Consider the following 15,815-nt stretch of genomic DNA (forward strand, 5'->3'; position numbering starts at 1 on the left):
ATTTAGACTCAAGCAAAACCATATGATGCATCAGCAAACACTATAAACTAGATGTGTCAGAGAGTCTCAAATGCAAAGCAACAATAAAAATCGACGGAAAGTGTTAAAATTTGTAAACGTGTTAAAGCTAAGAAATATATAGTGAATATTATTATGGCACTTTCAGATATTGAATTTGGTTGAAGAGAATTAGCATTTTAATTCAAAAATTGTCTGCTGGCTTTTATCTTTGACTCCCGCGATCTTTTGTTAATACCGCACCAGTCATATGCACATCTTCATAGCCGCTATATCTTTATTAGCCTAGTAGGCTAATACTATAGCTGTCTGATCATTAGTCATTCGTGAAAGATTGTTCATTAAGTATCTCAAGTCTTGTAAATGACTGGTAATTTTTGCTTGAAATAATGGTAAAGAAGATGGTGCTATTTTGTATGTTTAAAAAGCCTTGCAACAGCATTATTATTCATTTTTGCATTGACATATTCTTGTGAATCATTGTTCTCAGTGATTAATTAATTGGTAGGATGTACACAAAGAAACTGCTCTCTAGGTATAAAATAGCAATTGCAATTGTGGTGCGAGATATTTTACAAAAAAAACTGAAAACTTTAGTTTCTGAAAATCTCCACATATATATCGCACCATGATTTTTAGCTTTAATTTTGGGGGAAAAAAAAAAGTTCGAATTATATTCAAGTAAATACGGTATGTTTATGGCAACGTAAAGGAAATTTGCTTTTTTTATCTAATAAGTTAAACATCAATTGACAATAAATACTTTCAATCCATATTTTAATGACTTACGATTTAATAAAAATTTAATAAAATCCAAATCCACATATATACGTTCTTTACAAAACATGAAAAGATATATCAAATGATGGTAAAGGAGTCATGCCACGTTTGGATGCCTGACGAATGATGCAACAACTGAACTGGACGAAACTTGTACATCAGTATATTGCGGAGATATAGATGGCTTGGAAATAGGATGTTTGTTTCTAATTTTCTTATTACTACTCAAACAGTTGGTAGGGTTTGCTTATTTATTGCATTTTTATTTGGTATCGCTCTTAATAAAATTGTATTATATTAATTTAAAATATACAAGTCAGCGAAGATGTTTGAAATGTATTTTTTTATTTAATTATTTTTTGAGATGAGCCCTGGGTTACGAGCCGGAAAGTTGTTGGCGTGCCACATTTGGCAGGCATGCCAAGGGTTGTCCACCCCTGCTCTAGACTAACCATACATAAAGAATATAATAAATATTTTTTCAATGGTTTTGATAATGAGCCAGATAATATAAATGTGTAACACATTAAAAAAACTAATGAGGAATTAGGCATTTTAGCATTTTTAGGGTAAAAACGAAATCATGTTTGTTAATTTTTTTACACTGCATAAATGCATCAAAAGGATTAAGCAAAACCCCTAATATAATAGACGGGCCCTAAAATCCTGTCGATGGCCTTAGTTATACGCAAAATTAGAAGAATAAATATAAAAAACAATGCATTTTTGCAAATGTGTACTGATTGTGTGGTGCCAGCTGCTGAGAAGCAGCTGCCACAGTATAAGCAATAAACCAATTGCCTTGCCATGTGTTTTATTGTTTTATTTTTAAGAATTTGGATTATAGTATGATAGGGATATGTAATGGTTTTGTTATATTTTATTTTAGTTGTAAGTATAGTTGTTAAAAACTAATTATTAATTAAGTTAATAAATGAAAGAATCATCGACCATTAATAGTGTCTCATGTGATACCCCAAAAAAAGTGTCACCTGGGGTGGATGCCGCCCCACCACCACCCCTTACTACACCACTGAGGTGACTATACTTAGATTTTGATAACTGAATGATGATTAAATGTAAAAATAATCTATATATCTACATGTAACATATTGGTAAAAAGTTTTTAAAAAATAGCCAATAATAATTTTTAAAAAATTACAAATTATTGTAAACACGTAGACCTAGCAGTGTATAACTTGGCATTCAGGAATGAGGTGTACCGGGAAAATTGACACTGCATTTTTTTCCCCTTATTTAAAAAAAGCATGTTACAGAGGATACAGTGGGAAGAATGTTTCCATATTTCGTTGTATTACAGAAAATATACCACTTCTTCCCCCCCCCCCCTCCTCACAACAGGTAAGCAGACATACCAGTATACGTTGTTGCCATGAAAAAAATAAATAATTTAGAATGCGTAAAATAAAATTTATAGTAACTTGTCAGTTCTACCTTTTCTTTAGAACCAGCTATGAATACTGATTAAAAGAATCCAAATATCAGCTATAGAATTCAGGTGGTTTAGAAATAAACTGTTAAATAACTGAGAAGATATCAGTTATTTTATTTAGAGAACACACTGCCAAAATTGTGAAGACAACGCAAAGACTTCTGGGAATGATGCGGAGGACACTGACTTGTAGAAGTAGTGAGATTCTTATTCAATTGTATAAGGCTTTGGTTAGGCCACACATGGACTACTGTGCCCAGATTTGGTCACCTGATTTTCAAAAGAACAAAGATATTGGAAAGAGTCCAGAGGTTACTGACTAAGGTAGTTTCAGACCCTGGAATGTCGAATATGAGGAAAGATTGAGAAGATGCAATTTATAGAGTCTGGTGAATAGGAGAAAGAGGGGAGATATGATAGAGACCTACAAGTTAGTAAGGGGTTGTTATTGTTATACAATGATGAAGTTCTACAGAAAATAGTGAGAGATCAGGGCAGAACCAGAGGTCATTCCTGGAAACTGTATAAAGAGGGTGTGAGCAGCAGGTTTTTTGCGTGCAGAGTTGTGAATGATTGGAATGCCTTGACTGAGAATATGGTATCTGCAGAGAATCTGAGTGTGTTTAAAGTGCGGTATGATGAGCTGTGTGTGTGTGTGATAAAAGGACCTCCTAGATGAGTCTTTGACTCCATGGGGTCTTGGGTAATAATAATAATTTCAAAGTCTAACGACTAGATATAAAATGACATGCAACTAATCAGTAGCTGAAATTATTAGCAAATTAGTATCATTTGCTAAAATAAATGAATGTTTTAAATTATTTTCATATTAAATGTATAAAAGAGAAAATTCAACCTTGATCTTATTTTTAAGACTAACCTCTATGCACATGGTGTACATACATCCTGTGCATGATATATGCAAAGTCAAAAGTTAACAAGTTACTTACCTAAATTCAAAGCTGTCTGTCCATTCTTGTCTTCCATTTCTAAATCGGCTCCTCTTTCAATCAGTCGCTCAACCAGTTCTGTCTTTCCTTCATAGGCTGCAATATGCAAAAGTGTGCGTTGATTGCTGTCAAGCTGATTAACTGCAGCACCACTTTCTAATAATGCTTCAAGTGGATCTTCTGGTAGTTTTGGAGTACTGCAACTATCTTTTTCACATTCTTCTTCACCAGGAGTTGGAAGTCTAGCTCCAGCATCAACAAGAATTTTTACAACTTTAGGATCTTTTGGGATTGAAATTTTGATTAAAGTGTCCTCTATTGGTGTGTCCCATACAAGCAACCAAAGAGGAATGTGAAAAGACTGCAATGATGAAGTCAGTGGCATTTTGCTGAGATGTAGTGCAAAATCATGCACTTCTTCAGGTGCTAGTTCTTGTGCATGAGTAGTGTATCTCATTGCCAACATGGCATGACCTTCACCAGCATTGCACAAATATTTTTGAGTACAGTGTTTCACATCCAGCAGCCATTCTGCAAAACTATGATGAAATAGAATCTTTGTTCCATTTTTACTATCTATTAACACTTTAGATAAAATACCAAGCCGCTTATCAAATTCATCTCTAGTCATTCCAGTGTTTCTTGTCCATACACACTCATAAAGTTCATCTTCTGTAAGAGGTTTCCTCGCTGCAAGTATTACATTTAGAATTGACTGAACTTTATTAAATTGCTTTCTAACAAACAGTCTTTGGCACAACCACAAGTACAATCCATTTAGAGTTCCAGGAATTTCACGTATTTCCCGTAGCATGATAAAGTTTTCAGCAACACCATCTAACACTTTTTCTAAATACATAAAACATCCATTACTTTTTATATGTAGTTGATTGAGCATCTCTGCTGTTTCCCTGCTCAAGTGTTGTCGTAGAGAATCCTCTTGGTCCAAACGACACAGGATGTATTGTTGTACATCGCGCACCACATGTGATTTCCTGAGATCATCAAGGCTTATTTTTCGAAAGCCGGTAAACATACGTGTTACACTTCTACTTTGCTTTCGAGCAGAGCACACAAGTAATAACCATTGTGGAAAAAGGTGGTGATGACTTGCTAACAATTCAGCAATGGCTCGGCTCATAGAGCCCTTATCACCAACAGCATGAAGAAAGGACTCATCAATAGAATCTACAAGGATAAAACAGGTTTGTTCTGGAGGATCTATTTCCAACAAAGGAAAAAGTATTCCTTTTTTAAAGGCCTCATCAGGATTTCTTTCACATTCTTCTGGTTCCAAAGCTGCCTGCACTTCAGAATCTTTTATCCGTTCTTGATAGCCTGAGAGTATACCAGATTTTGTAATTTGCTGAACAAGGCTGAGAATGAAATTAGCTAAAGACAAGGTATCGATGTCATGAGCTTGGCAGAAGTGATAAGCTAACATACGACCACTGAGAGAGCACTGCTTTCCATGTTTTGCAGTAGGCCAAATAATTTCACAACACAAAGCAGTTTTACCACAACCTGGACCTCCCATGACTAGAGCGCCACATGTTTTAGAAGATGGGCGATTTTCTAGGCAGTGGGAAATTTTGGCAAAAGCCCATTCCCTGCAGAAAAAGCGTTTAGCCTGCAGGAGACTCTGGGTCATGATGATATTTCAGCGCTTCCTCCCCTTCAGCTCAGCCCTCTTACCCAGATGCATTCTGAAATGAGAAACATACAGATACAGCTGTTTGGTAACTAAAGACAATAATATTTTTCTAGAAAAGTGACAAAAGCAAAGTATTTGAAATAGTGATCTCTCAAATAACTAAATTTTCGGTTAACCAACTTCAGTTGACTCCTGGAATAGCACTGTATTAATTGTACTTTTACTTAACTGACCAGCAAACTTATTTCCCAATGTGACCAGATAACTGAAAGATCACTGTATTAATAATTTCAAAACATTTATTGCAAATAAATTATTAAATCAAAAAACAGTCTGAAGGCTTGGATTTTTATTTCCATGGCAGTACAAGAGAAACATTTATTGGCATGGGGGGGGGGGGGAGTTTTTCACCTACAAGTGAGTTAACAAACATTATATAAAGAAGGAAAAGTTTTATCCTGGGCTGTTGGTTTTTCATGTTACAAAGCATTTTTCGTAGCCTTAACTGACTTGGTGTAATCTAAACATATCAAACTGGGATGTATCCCTTCAAATAACAGACATTAGATGCATTAATAGGTACTATAAATACTTTTCAATACCTAAATACAATGCAAAATTCTTTACAGTATCAGGTGCAGTATCTGCCATACTAAACATCAGACTGCAAAACAAAAGGAATGAAAATATAAGAAAAGAAACATATTGAATACAGGAAAAAAAATTTTAAAACTGAAATGAAGATGGGCAGGAGATACTGCATTGATGGACAAAGACAATCACCCAGTGGCATCCATATAAAGGAAGATGAATGCTGGTACAACCAGAGAGAAGATGGAAGGACGACCTAGTGGAGATGCCAAGAGAATGCTGGCATGGGGATGTCTTCAACAGAGAAAGATGGAAACAAATGGGGAGACCTATAACCATAAATGGCTATAAAAAGGGCTTAGAAGAAAGGGGTATAAGGTATGGGTAGTAAGGGTAGCACCTCTGCCTGCTCAGCAGTTGCATCAAAATTTTTAATGGCTAGATAGAATTGGTTCCCACTACTCATGCAACTCTTACTTATGTCTCCAGGTAGCTGGTAGAGTGCACCAGCAGCCACATCCCAAGACCACACCTTGATTGGCATGCAAAACTAAGTGAGGGTATCAGCATTTTATGCTGTGGTGAAGGAGAGTGTCTCCTCCTTGTTACACTTGAAAATCGGAATGGCAGAGTTAACAGATGACCAAAATTTAATTTGACAATGGTAACAAAGGCATGACAGCAAACTATGTCACATAGTCTGGGTACACTCAGAGACAAAACAGAGAAGTGGCTAGTCACTGTGAAGAGACAGGAACCTCACCATATAACCATCCATAGTAAACCACAAAACAGAAAACCATGTTGAATTTAAGCAATAGAGACAAGGTTGGACCCTCTGCAACTTTTGTCTCCTGGAAACATTACAGGGGAGAAGAGAGAGAAATTGGGAAATTTAAGACAGATACTATTAAATAGTATATGAAGTTCTTAAACCCTCCAGGTATCTCTGATCTTTCATATCTGAAAACCAAGAATTTTTTCTTAAGGCTTGTAACTTGGAATGTAAGTACCTTATAAGAAGCTGGGAAGTTATATCTACCCTATATATATATAAAATGATAAGCCTTTTTTATGTCAACGTTTTTTTAAATGTTTTGAAACTCAGGGGCTACCCTGAGTGTCGAGTCATCAGAATTCAAGGAGAACCTACCAGCCCGGAACGTGGGGGGGGGGGGGGGGGTAATAGCAAAAGTGGCTAAACCAGCTCATCAGATTACTAGGTTACTGAAGAATACTTTGACGAGCAGGTTATTGTTCTTCTTTGAGCCTTGATAAGACTCCATCTTGGCTACTGTACACAGATTTAGGCACCAGGATTTCTTGCTGACGAGGAAGAGGTGGAAAGGATCCAGAGGTGAGTGACCAAGATGGTAGTGTTACATCCTAAATGAAGCACTTTATTAAAGAAACAATTCATTCAGGATTTAACAAGTCAGAAAAATCAGCTGAGAGAAAAAAACTTGTACTAGAGCAGAAGAAATAAAGTACTAACTGTAAATAGAAATAGAATTACCTAGTTTTAGTAGAATTGTAATACCATGTAAAGAACTTCGTGTATAAATTAGTGTTATATGAAATGCATCATGTATATACAATGAATGGGTAAATTAGATGTAAACATTAGTCCAAAGGTCACGGCGGGCTTGAGGCAATGGCGATCTCGGAAAGCGACGCACATTCGTTTCCTGGAAGACGCTGGTAGCGATCCAGCGATATGTCGAAGTTCCTGCGGATGAAGTGAGTAGCGGGCAGGAAAAAGATTGTGGAAAGTAAGAGGGCACTATTGTGGCTAGTAATAGGGTGCTAAAAAGGGGGAAGTATAGGGAGAATAAAAAGGGTTTGCACCCCTTTCTCAAGGCTTTTTTCACCTATTTTGCTGGATGATGATTCGACTTCTCTCGTGGACTGGTAATTCCTGATGGTGTTTCTTGGCGATAGTTCGATATTGGAAGGTGCACCTTTCCCTTCGATGTCTGAATTTCTGCTGGTACTAAAGCGTGAGATGTCGGCATATGCTGCCTTCGCTGAAAGTTCCGACGGAATAATATCGTGGACGTATATTATGAACCGGCAGCTAGAAACGAGGATGGCGAAACAGAAACAGATTGAGAATAGACAAGGGGAAAATGCCAGGTGCAAAGCATAGTTTAATCTGATGACCATAGTGACCCACCACCACGTGGACGCAGGCTTATGGAAGTATCGAAAGGTAATTCAAACAAAGGACAGTTCACACGGTGACCTGGAGATCCTGCCCCAAGAAATGGTAAAGTACTGATTTTGTTGTATAATTACCCAGTCGGCAAAAGGGAAAGATCATTGTAGTGTAATAATTGAGTATAGACAGTATTTAAGAACTTTAAGTGATTATTTAGCAGTGGCTAATGTCCATAAGACAAATTGTCTGGAATGATTATAGATGATTGTGACTAGTTTAATATGCAAGACTAACATAGTAGGTAGAATATTGATTAGAAGTGTATAATGTGTATATTATGTGTGTTTAACATCTAACTTAAAAGAAGGATTGTTCATGCATTAGAGTATTAATCAGTTTGATACAGTGTTTGATTTAGCATGTCACTGAACTAATTGAAAGTGAGATTGGTCTACGTGTATATTATGTCTTTGGATTCCAATAAATGTTTTTTCTTCTATACCTGAGTTTTGCCTGTGATATGAACCAAAACTACCACTCATTAATCTGAACCACTGCAGGGGGAGGGGGGATTGAAAGAAAGGTATAACATGTTGTTATAGAAGTTACAACTGCAAACCAGAATTTACTTAGCCATAGTAGAGCATTTAATTTATGAGTTTAAGCACTAAATTTATTCACCTATGTGCACCAAGAGTCTGGAAAAGTCTCCCTGAATAAGAGTCCCCTCTATTCTAAGATATTGGCTGGCGCAGTTTTAAAAAATGAAATGAATTTGTCAATATCTGAAGAGGAGACAGTCCCAGAAAGAAATTAGAGGATTCGTTTCTTTTAGCAAGGAATGACCTTTAACAGTCAGGGTAAGCACGTGAGCAAAATTAGGAATCGACTAGAGATAAAGAATTTGCTTTCCTTATAGAATGAACACATAAGAAGTGATACAGATATTAGAGTCAGGGAAATTTTATAAGTCTTATAGTTAAAGTAGAGAAGTAAAATTCATAAAGGAAATAAACTATTTAAGGAAGAAGAAAAAATTAAGGATCAGTTAGAGATATAGAATTTACTTTCCTTATTGAATGAACACATAAGAAGTGATACAGATATTAGAGTCAGGGAAATTTTGTAAGTCTTGTAGTTATTGTAGAGAGGAAAATTCATAAGGGAAGTAAATTAATTTAGGAAAAGTAACGACATAACAATGGCGCAGACAACAATATATAACAGTAGCAGGTTTATGGAATGAATCTTACAAGAATAGGTTGAAGATTTGTGGGTTACAGAAACTGGTTGATAAGTAAAAAAGAGGTGATATTACTGATACATACAAATTACTGAAGGGTTTATACAAGATTAATTCAGAGGAAATTTTCTAGAACAGGTCTGGTGGTGGGAGAACTAGGGGCCATCCTTCGAAAGTGAGTAAGAGAGTAGTTAGCAAGGGTGTTAGAACTAGTTTTTTGCTTGGAGAGTGGAGAATGATTGGAATAGATTGCCATAGTCTGTTGTGAGTGCTATGACTGTGAATGATTTCAAAGCGAAGTATGTTAGATACTGTGAAAATGTTTGGTTAGTGCTTGGCATGATGTTTAGAGCTTCCCTCAATGAGTTTAAAGCCCATAATAATAATAAAACAGTAAAACAGCAAAAGCTCCAGGAATGGATGGAATCATGGCAGAATATCTAAAGGCTTTAAATGATAAGCTATAAGATCACTGACAGACATATGTAACAAAATATATACGAAACTGGACACCTACCAAAAGATTTTAGGCATTCGACATTCCATTATCTAAAAAATCTAAGACAATCAAATGTGAATAATACAGAATAATATGTCTGATCAGTCAGATTAGCAAAAGTTATGCTATATATCAACCTATCCTAGAAAGAAACAAGCATAAAATGAAATTGGAAATTAATGAGACACAAACTAATCAGTAGACTGCAGTATACAGGGTTAGTGAAGTGGATAAGAGGGTGATTGATGGATTAAAATGGATTAAATTTCAACTTCAAAAATAAAGTCCCTTTATTTTTCTAGTTTTCAGGAAAATAAAGGGACTAGAGAGCAACTCTTCAATGTTAGAACTATTATGGAAAGATATCTGGTGAAGCAGAAAGGGTCTGTTTTATTGACTACACAAAGGCATTTTGACAATGTAGAACATGAAACTGATAGATTGCATCAAAAAATTAGGAGTAGATGGCAAAGATACCAGATTACTGATATTGGGAGCAAACTGCCAAATAAAAATTGCAGGAAAAACCTCAGAAGAATTCCCAGTAAAGAAGTGTGTCAAGACAAGGCTGTGTTCTTTCTCCTATAGTGTTTAACCTCTGTACTTAAAATATCTTCCAAGAATTAGCAGAATTTAAAGGAGTCAACATAGGAGACAGAAACATAAACAACATAAGATACAGTACTGCTAGCTGAAAACAAAACAAAAAAAAAATCATCATCATCATCTTCCTTATACCCTCTTTTACCTTGCGGTGTCGAGGGTCCATTGATCATCGGATCTCACTCCGTTTACAGGATAAGGTGATCAGCCTTATGCCCCGGTGTATCCTATGGCCTGTAGTGTTGAGTTCTCAAGGCCAGTTTGCCTGCTTTGCGGGATGAAAAACCCCAGAATAAACTGGGGAAAAAACCCTGTTGTTGATGCCCGAGACCGGCTAACTTGGCTATGGCTGAAGAAGATCCTTCAGCTCCTCACGTCACCGACGGGAATCGAACCTAGGACACTCCTTCCCCAGGCATATGGTTGCGAAGCGCATAGCCACTAGGCTAACCGCGCAGACCAAAAAAAAGATCTTCAAAACCTACTAGAATAGACACTGAAACTAAGTGAAAAATATGGACTTAATTTCAACTTCAAAAAAACCAAAACTATGGTGGTAACAAGAGGAAAAGGGAAAATACTCAATATAAATATTAAGATCAGAGGAAATACTTTAGATCAAGTAGATAACCATATATATATATATATATATATATATATATATATATTTGGGTCAACTAATTACAGAGAATGGAAAGTGTGATAACAAAATATTAAAGATAGAAATTGCTAGATCAATCCAAGAAAAACATTCCGACCTCAAAGGAAATTCACAAAAGAACGAGAATCAGTCTGTCAAAATGCTACGTATAGTGAACACCGCTATCATCTCGTCTTAGGTGGCATCTTCATATTGAAGGTTCGCAATTATGGATCTATCCATAATACAACACTGGGGCTAATACTGCACAAGGGGCCCCAAGAACCAAGTGCAGGGGAAAAGTTTCCTATATATTTTTGATAGATCCATGTGTGTTCATTGGGCCAGTTTGCCTGTTCTGAGGGGCAAAAAACCCTCTACCGTTCTCCATATGAGACCGGCTAACTCACCTATAGTTGAAAGACACCAGATAAAGGTTCCTCACCTCATGTACAGGAATCGAACCCAGATCTTTCCGACCAAGCAGCTGTGTCTATATCGATTGAGCTATGGAGGCCCTCAACACTGCTATATGGAACAAAAACCTGAACAACAATCAAAACATTGTGAAAATAAATGAAGCCTTTGAAATATGGATCTTCAGAAGAATCCTAAGAGTTCCATGGACTGCCAAAAAAAACTAATTTAGAGTTTTTTTTTGGCAGTCCACGTAACCCCCCACCCTTGGTTACATACTAATGCATGAATCCCTATAAAAAAAACACTTTTAGAAGGAATGATACAAGGAAAAAGAAGAGAAACACAAAAAAAAAACAGATTGGATGAGAAATATCAAGGACTGGACCTTTTTGTCTTATGAAGAATGTAAGAAAGAGAAGCACAAAACCGTACATGGTGGCAGTTCGTGGTAGTCAACCTCCTGGAAGGAGATAATACCTGACAAGACAAGAAGATCAGATACAGGTTTTCATATTAATTGCTCTTTATTAATTGAAAGTACTGCTATTAAATGAAAATACAAAAACAGTAAAGGGAAAGCTCTGCATGTGCATCTGGCACAGTTCAAGTTAGCAGCAGCTAAAGAGTCATTACTTTTTTTTGAAGCAGTTTGCAACACTTTTGTAGGCACAAAGTGTTGCAAACTGCATCAATTCAGGAAGACTGATGAGGTTTGCATCATGTGGTGGGTTGCTAACATGCTGGAAGAGGTATTCTTATACTGTACTCAAGGATAGCATAATTTTGTGGCATGTTTTGTATAGCTTCTACAAAGAACAGACTAATCAAGGATGCTGAGGGAATCAAAATACATCACAAATTCAACAAGTGGTTCAAGAAATTAATTATCTGTGATAAAATTTCCAGTGCAAACAGTACCGTCGACAGGGTGTAGCATAGAGGCAGCCTGCCTCACGGCAGGGCTTAATAAGGGCGCTCGTTCAGCCATAATGTCGGCGACGTCGCTACCCTAACAGGAATTGTTTTAGCGTAGCAAGTGCAGAAAGAAGTTTTTCCCAAGCATAAAACTGATAAAAAAAAAAAATCATTTGCAAACAGCAATGACCCAAGAAAGATTGGTTGATCTAGCAACTATATCGATACAGTTCGGACATAGCTTATAATTTAAATTTAGAAGAGCTTATAAAGTTTTATTGTGCGATATCCTCGTAGAGCAAACATTTAATTACTATTATTATGTAATCGTTTCGCATTAATGTTTCTCTTGTAATAAAAACAAAATAGCAATTGGAGATTTTCTTATATTTTTGTCTTATAATCCATCAGGGGCGATATTTAATTGTTTGCCTCAGAGCGCGATCTAATCTGGCGATGGCCCTGAGTGAAAATTTTCTTTATGTTTTGTGCTTGTGATTTCTGATCCAAATGAATCTTGTAAACTGCAGCCTTTGGTAGAACATTGTGTTGGACAGAACCAAGAATATTTTTCTTGTATAACGAGATCTGTGGACTATCTATAACTCTAGAATCACATGTGTACCACAGAAAAAATTAATTTATTATATAGATATTTTGTCTTACGTATGATAAGACATCAGTGTGAATGGTGAACAACAAAAAGGAAACATTATAGGTTAAAACTATTGGGCTGAACATAAAATCTAAAAAAATGAGATCGCAAATTTATTTAATACAGTTGAGAATGACAGTTTCCCACAATTTGCGTTCTTTACGAAACTTTAAGTTTGATTTCACATGCATTCCATTAACGCTTTCGCGGCATTGAAGGATTTCAGTTAAAGGAAAATTTTATAAATGTTTAAAGGGTACCCTTTATCATTTCTTTATTTTACAACACAGGTCTAAATAGCCAAGTGAACATTATTTACTTAAACGCATTTTGATGCGAGGTTTCGTGATTATGGTGATACGGGTCTTTTTATTACAACTAACACAGCGATGATCATGGGTCAGTGATCGAAGTTCTGAATGCAGAAACGCTTCGCTGTCATTCATCAGCGAATGAAAGATGCAGAATTCTGGGCGAACAAGTGCGTGGCTCACCACAGTCACGTTAATGAAACGATCCAAGTGTCGTGCAGAAAAACGAAAATGTATTTCAAGCGAATGACTATAGGTGATAACTGCTGATATCGAATAACAAAAAGTTGCTTCCTCCATAGGGTCTGTTAATGTTCGCGGGGGAAATGAAACTGAGTGGGTGGATATTTGCTGACAACTATCGTTATGAAAGAAAGAGTTGGGCTTTGTGCAATATTGCCACCAGGGACCATTTTTAACATTTTCTATCATAAAGATATGACAGGGAAGAAAAAAAAAAAAAGCAAGCTCACATACTCTTTGAAATGTGAAGAAGGGTAGTGCAAAATCAGAATTCGTGCTTATGGCCATTAACTCTGAGCACTAAACTGAAATATTGTGAAAACAGCGCACAGGATCCTAAGAGTTCGTCCAACGCAGCAACATTATCTCCTCAAACAACAGAATAGTTTTACACTAGGCGTACAGAACACTACAGATATTAGTCTACCTTAGTTTCAGTGTCATCGTTTCTCCCCACCCCCCCAATCGAAATTCAGCCGAGACTTGGCACCATCTGATTCCCGAAACTGAAGGAAGATTTCAGATGAAGTCCAGCTTAAACAGTAATTAACAATAACAAACATAGAAAACAAAGTTTGCATAAAAGGTCACTGGTTAACGATATACAGGCTGTCCCAAAATTCACGCAAGAAGTAATTTGATAGAAAACACAGGTTTTTAATTAAAAATTGTAATTTCTTATTGATTCATAAAGTATACAGTATAGGGTTATGCATGGAATAGCATATCGGGTAAATGGCCTCCACGGCTTTGCTGGCACATACGCACTCTTTTGTCGAAATTTTCCATGACTGTTTTGAATAAATGTGGCTGAATTTCGTTGATACAGCGCTCAATTTCCTCCTTCAAGGCGTGGGTGGTTGTGGGCTTGTTGGCCCACGATTAACCTTAGACTTCAAAAAATCCCAAAGAAAAAAGTCCAACTGCGTTAAGTCACATGATCTGGGCGGCCAATTCTGATCACCAAAACGGGAAATTACACGACCAGGAAATGACTCGTGCAATAATTGAATTGTTTCTCGGGCTGTATGGCATGTGGCACCGTCTTGTTGAAACCACATATCGTCCACATCCATATCTTGCAATTTAGGCACAAAAAACTGGATTATCATGTCGCGATAGCGAGCACCATTAACTGTTATTGCCTTACCAGCCGCATTTTCGAAGAAGAATGGACCGATGATACCTCCAGCCCAAAATCCGCACCAAGCAGTGACACGTTGTGGATGCATTTGTTTCTCAACAATCACTCGTGGATTTTCTGAACCCCAAATGCGACAATTTTGTCGATTAACGAAACCATCAAGATGAAAATGAGCCTCATCGCTGAAGATGATTTTGTTCGAAAAATAAGCATCCACTTGTTGTTGTTCCATAATCCATTCAACGAACTCTCTTCGCTGTGTGTGGTCATTTTTAATAACCCTGAACTATATCAGCTGTCTTTTTTTTTTTTTCTCGTTGGCAACACTTTACCGCACAAATGGCGCTAAATTTAAATCTTGCGTGAATTTTGGGACACCCTGTATAAGCCCATTTGGATCAGTCTCCTCCATTAAATATTCGTTTTTATTATTATTATTTTTTTTTTAAATGTGAACTCACTCACGAAAGGTTTTTCTGTAACCTATATACAGTACTGTACATTCCTAGCGTGGGTGGGAGACGGAATTTTTTTTATTAATTAATTATATATATATATATACATACACACACACACACATATATTTGTCAAATTAGGGACACAAAACATACATGTTGAAAGATATATATATATTACTTTAATAAAATGTTAATTTGGGATATTACGCAATCTCACGAGGAACTGTGGTAATTATTTAGTGCAATAGAAATGAGAGGAAGCATTCTACTGTACCCTTTTTTTAAATCACTATTAACTCGGAAAGAATTTCTTTTTTAACGAATCAGTGCTTTTCGTAAATGATATTACATTACAAATGAAGGATTAGCTTCCCGTTTTAGAACTACCGCCATGTATCAAACTGTGCTTTGCCATAGACGAATACTTTATCGTCAAGCTGCTGGCAAACGGCTTGTCGACACGCCATTTCACTTACATTTCAATCACAAGGGCTCCCTCCTACTACAAAATGTCCTAAGTCGTGTACGTAGGCCAAACGACATATCGGTGTGTGCGCGCGTGTGTCGTTCATTACTTTGACAACCCTCAAACATTTCAAAGTAAGTTTTGAACCAGCACGCAACAACACTGATGTCAGAGAAGATTCTCTGAAAAAAAAGCCCTTACATAGTAAAACATTGCAGTAACTTTTTTTAACTTAGATATCCTGTTTGATAATATTCAGGATATGTTTTTCACACGCCGTTAAGTCCAGATGTCTCAATTAATGCAGGTGGCTTGTACGCCCAGTTTAATCAACTTCTTCTCAACATAAAGCCAAAGGTTTGATTAAGGCAGACATGGGCAACCTTTCCTAGTTCGGGAGCCAAATTATCATTCTATCTCCGAGTCAAGGGCCGGACCAAATTATTAAATAAAATAAATTAAAACAAGTTGCTACTTCATATTTCATTTATTTATAATATAATGCTTTGGTATAAAGCTCTACATAAATTTTATAACATAATGAACGACATAACAATTTAATATGAAGACTGGCCTTGTACTTCAACTACGAGATTATCAATATTAACGTT

The 15,815-nt window shown here is 36.5% G+C and overlaps 1 protein-coding gene across 2 annotated transcripts in view; it reads right to left on the reverse strand.

Moving 5' to 3' along the window:
• LOC150100245 (uncharacterized) overlaps positions 1 to 15,815 on the reverse strand; it is a 136,179-nt gene that overhangs the window by 25,842 nt on the left and 94,522 nt on the right. Inside the window, exon 2 of one of the 2 annotated variants that reach the window (XM_090402761.1) lies at positions 3,202 to 4,907. In XM_090402761.1, coding sequence (XP_090258887.1) covers positions 3,202 to 4,852 — 1,651 coding nt within the window. In that variant the 5' untranslated portion in view covers positions 4,853 to 4,907. Of the gene's footprint in view, positions 1 to 3,201; positions 5,096 to 15,815 lie in introns of those variants that run through there. The other variant, XM_090402762.1, reaches the window with a different exon arrangement.

The sequence above is a fragment of the Typopeltis vanoorti genome, chromosome 13 (genome assembly GCF_054136105.1).
Source record: "Typopeltis vanoorti isolate ZY-2024b chromosome 13, IOZ_Tvanoo_1.0, whole genome shotgun sequence".
Lineage (NCBI taxonomy): Eukaryota > Metazoa > Arthropoda > Arachnida > Uropygi > Thelyphonidae > Typopeltis > Typopeltis vanoorti.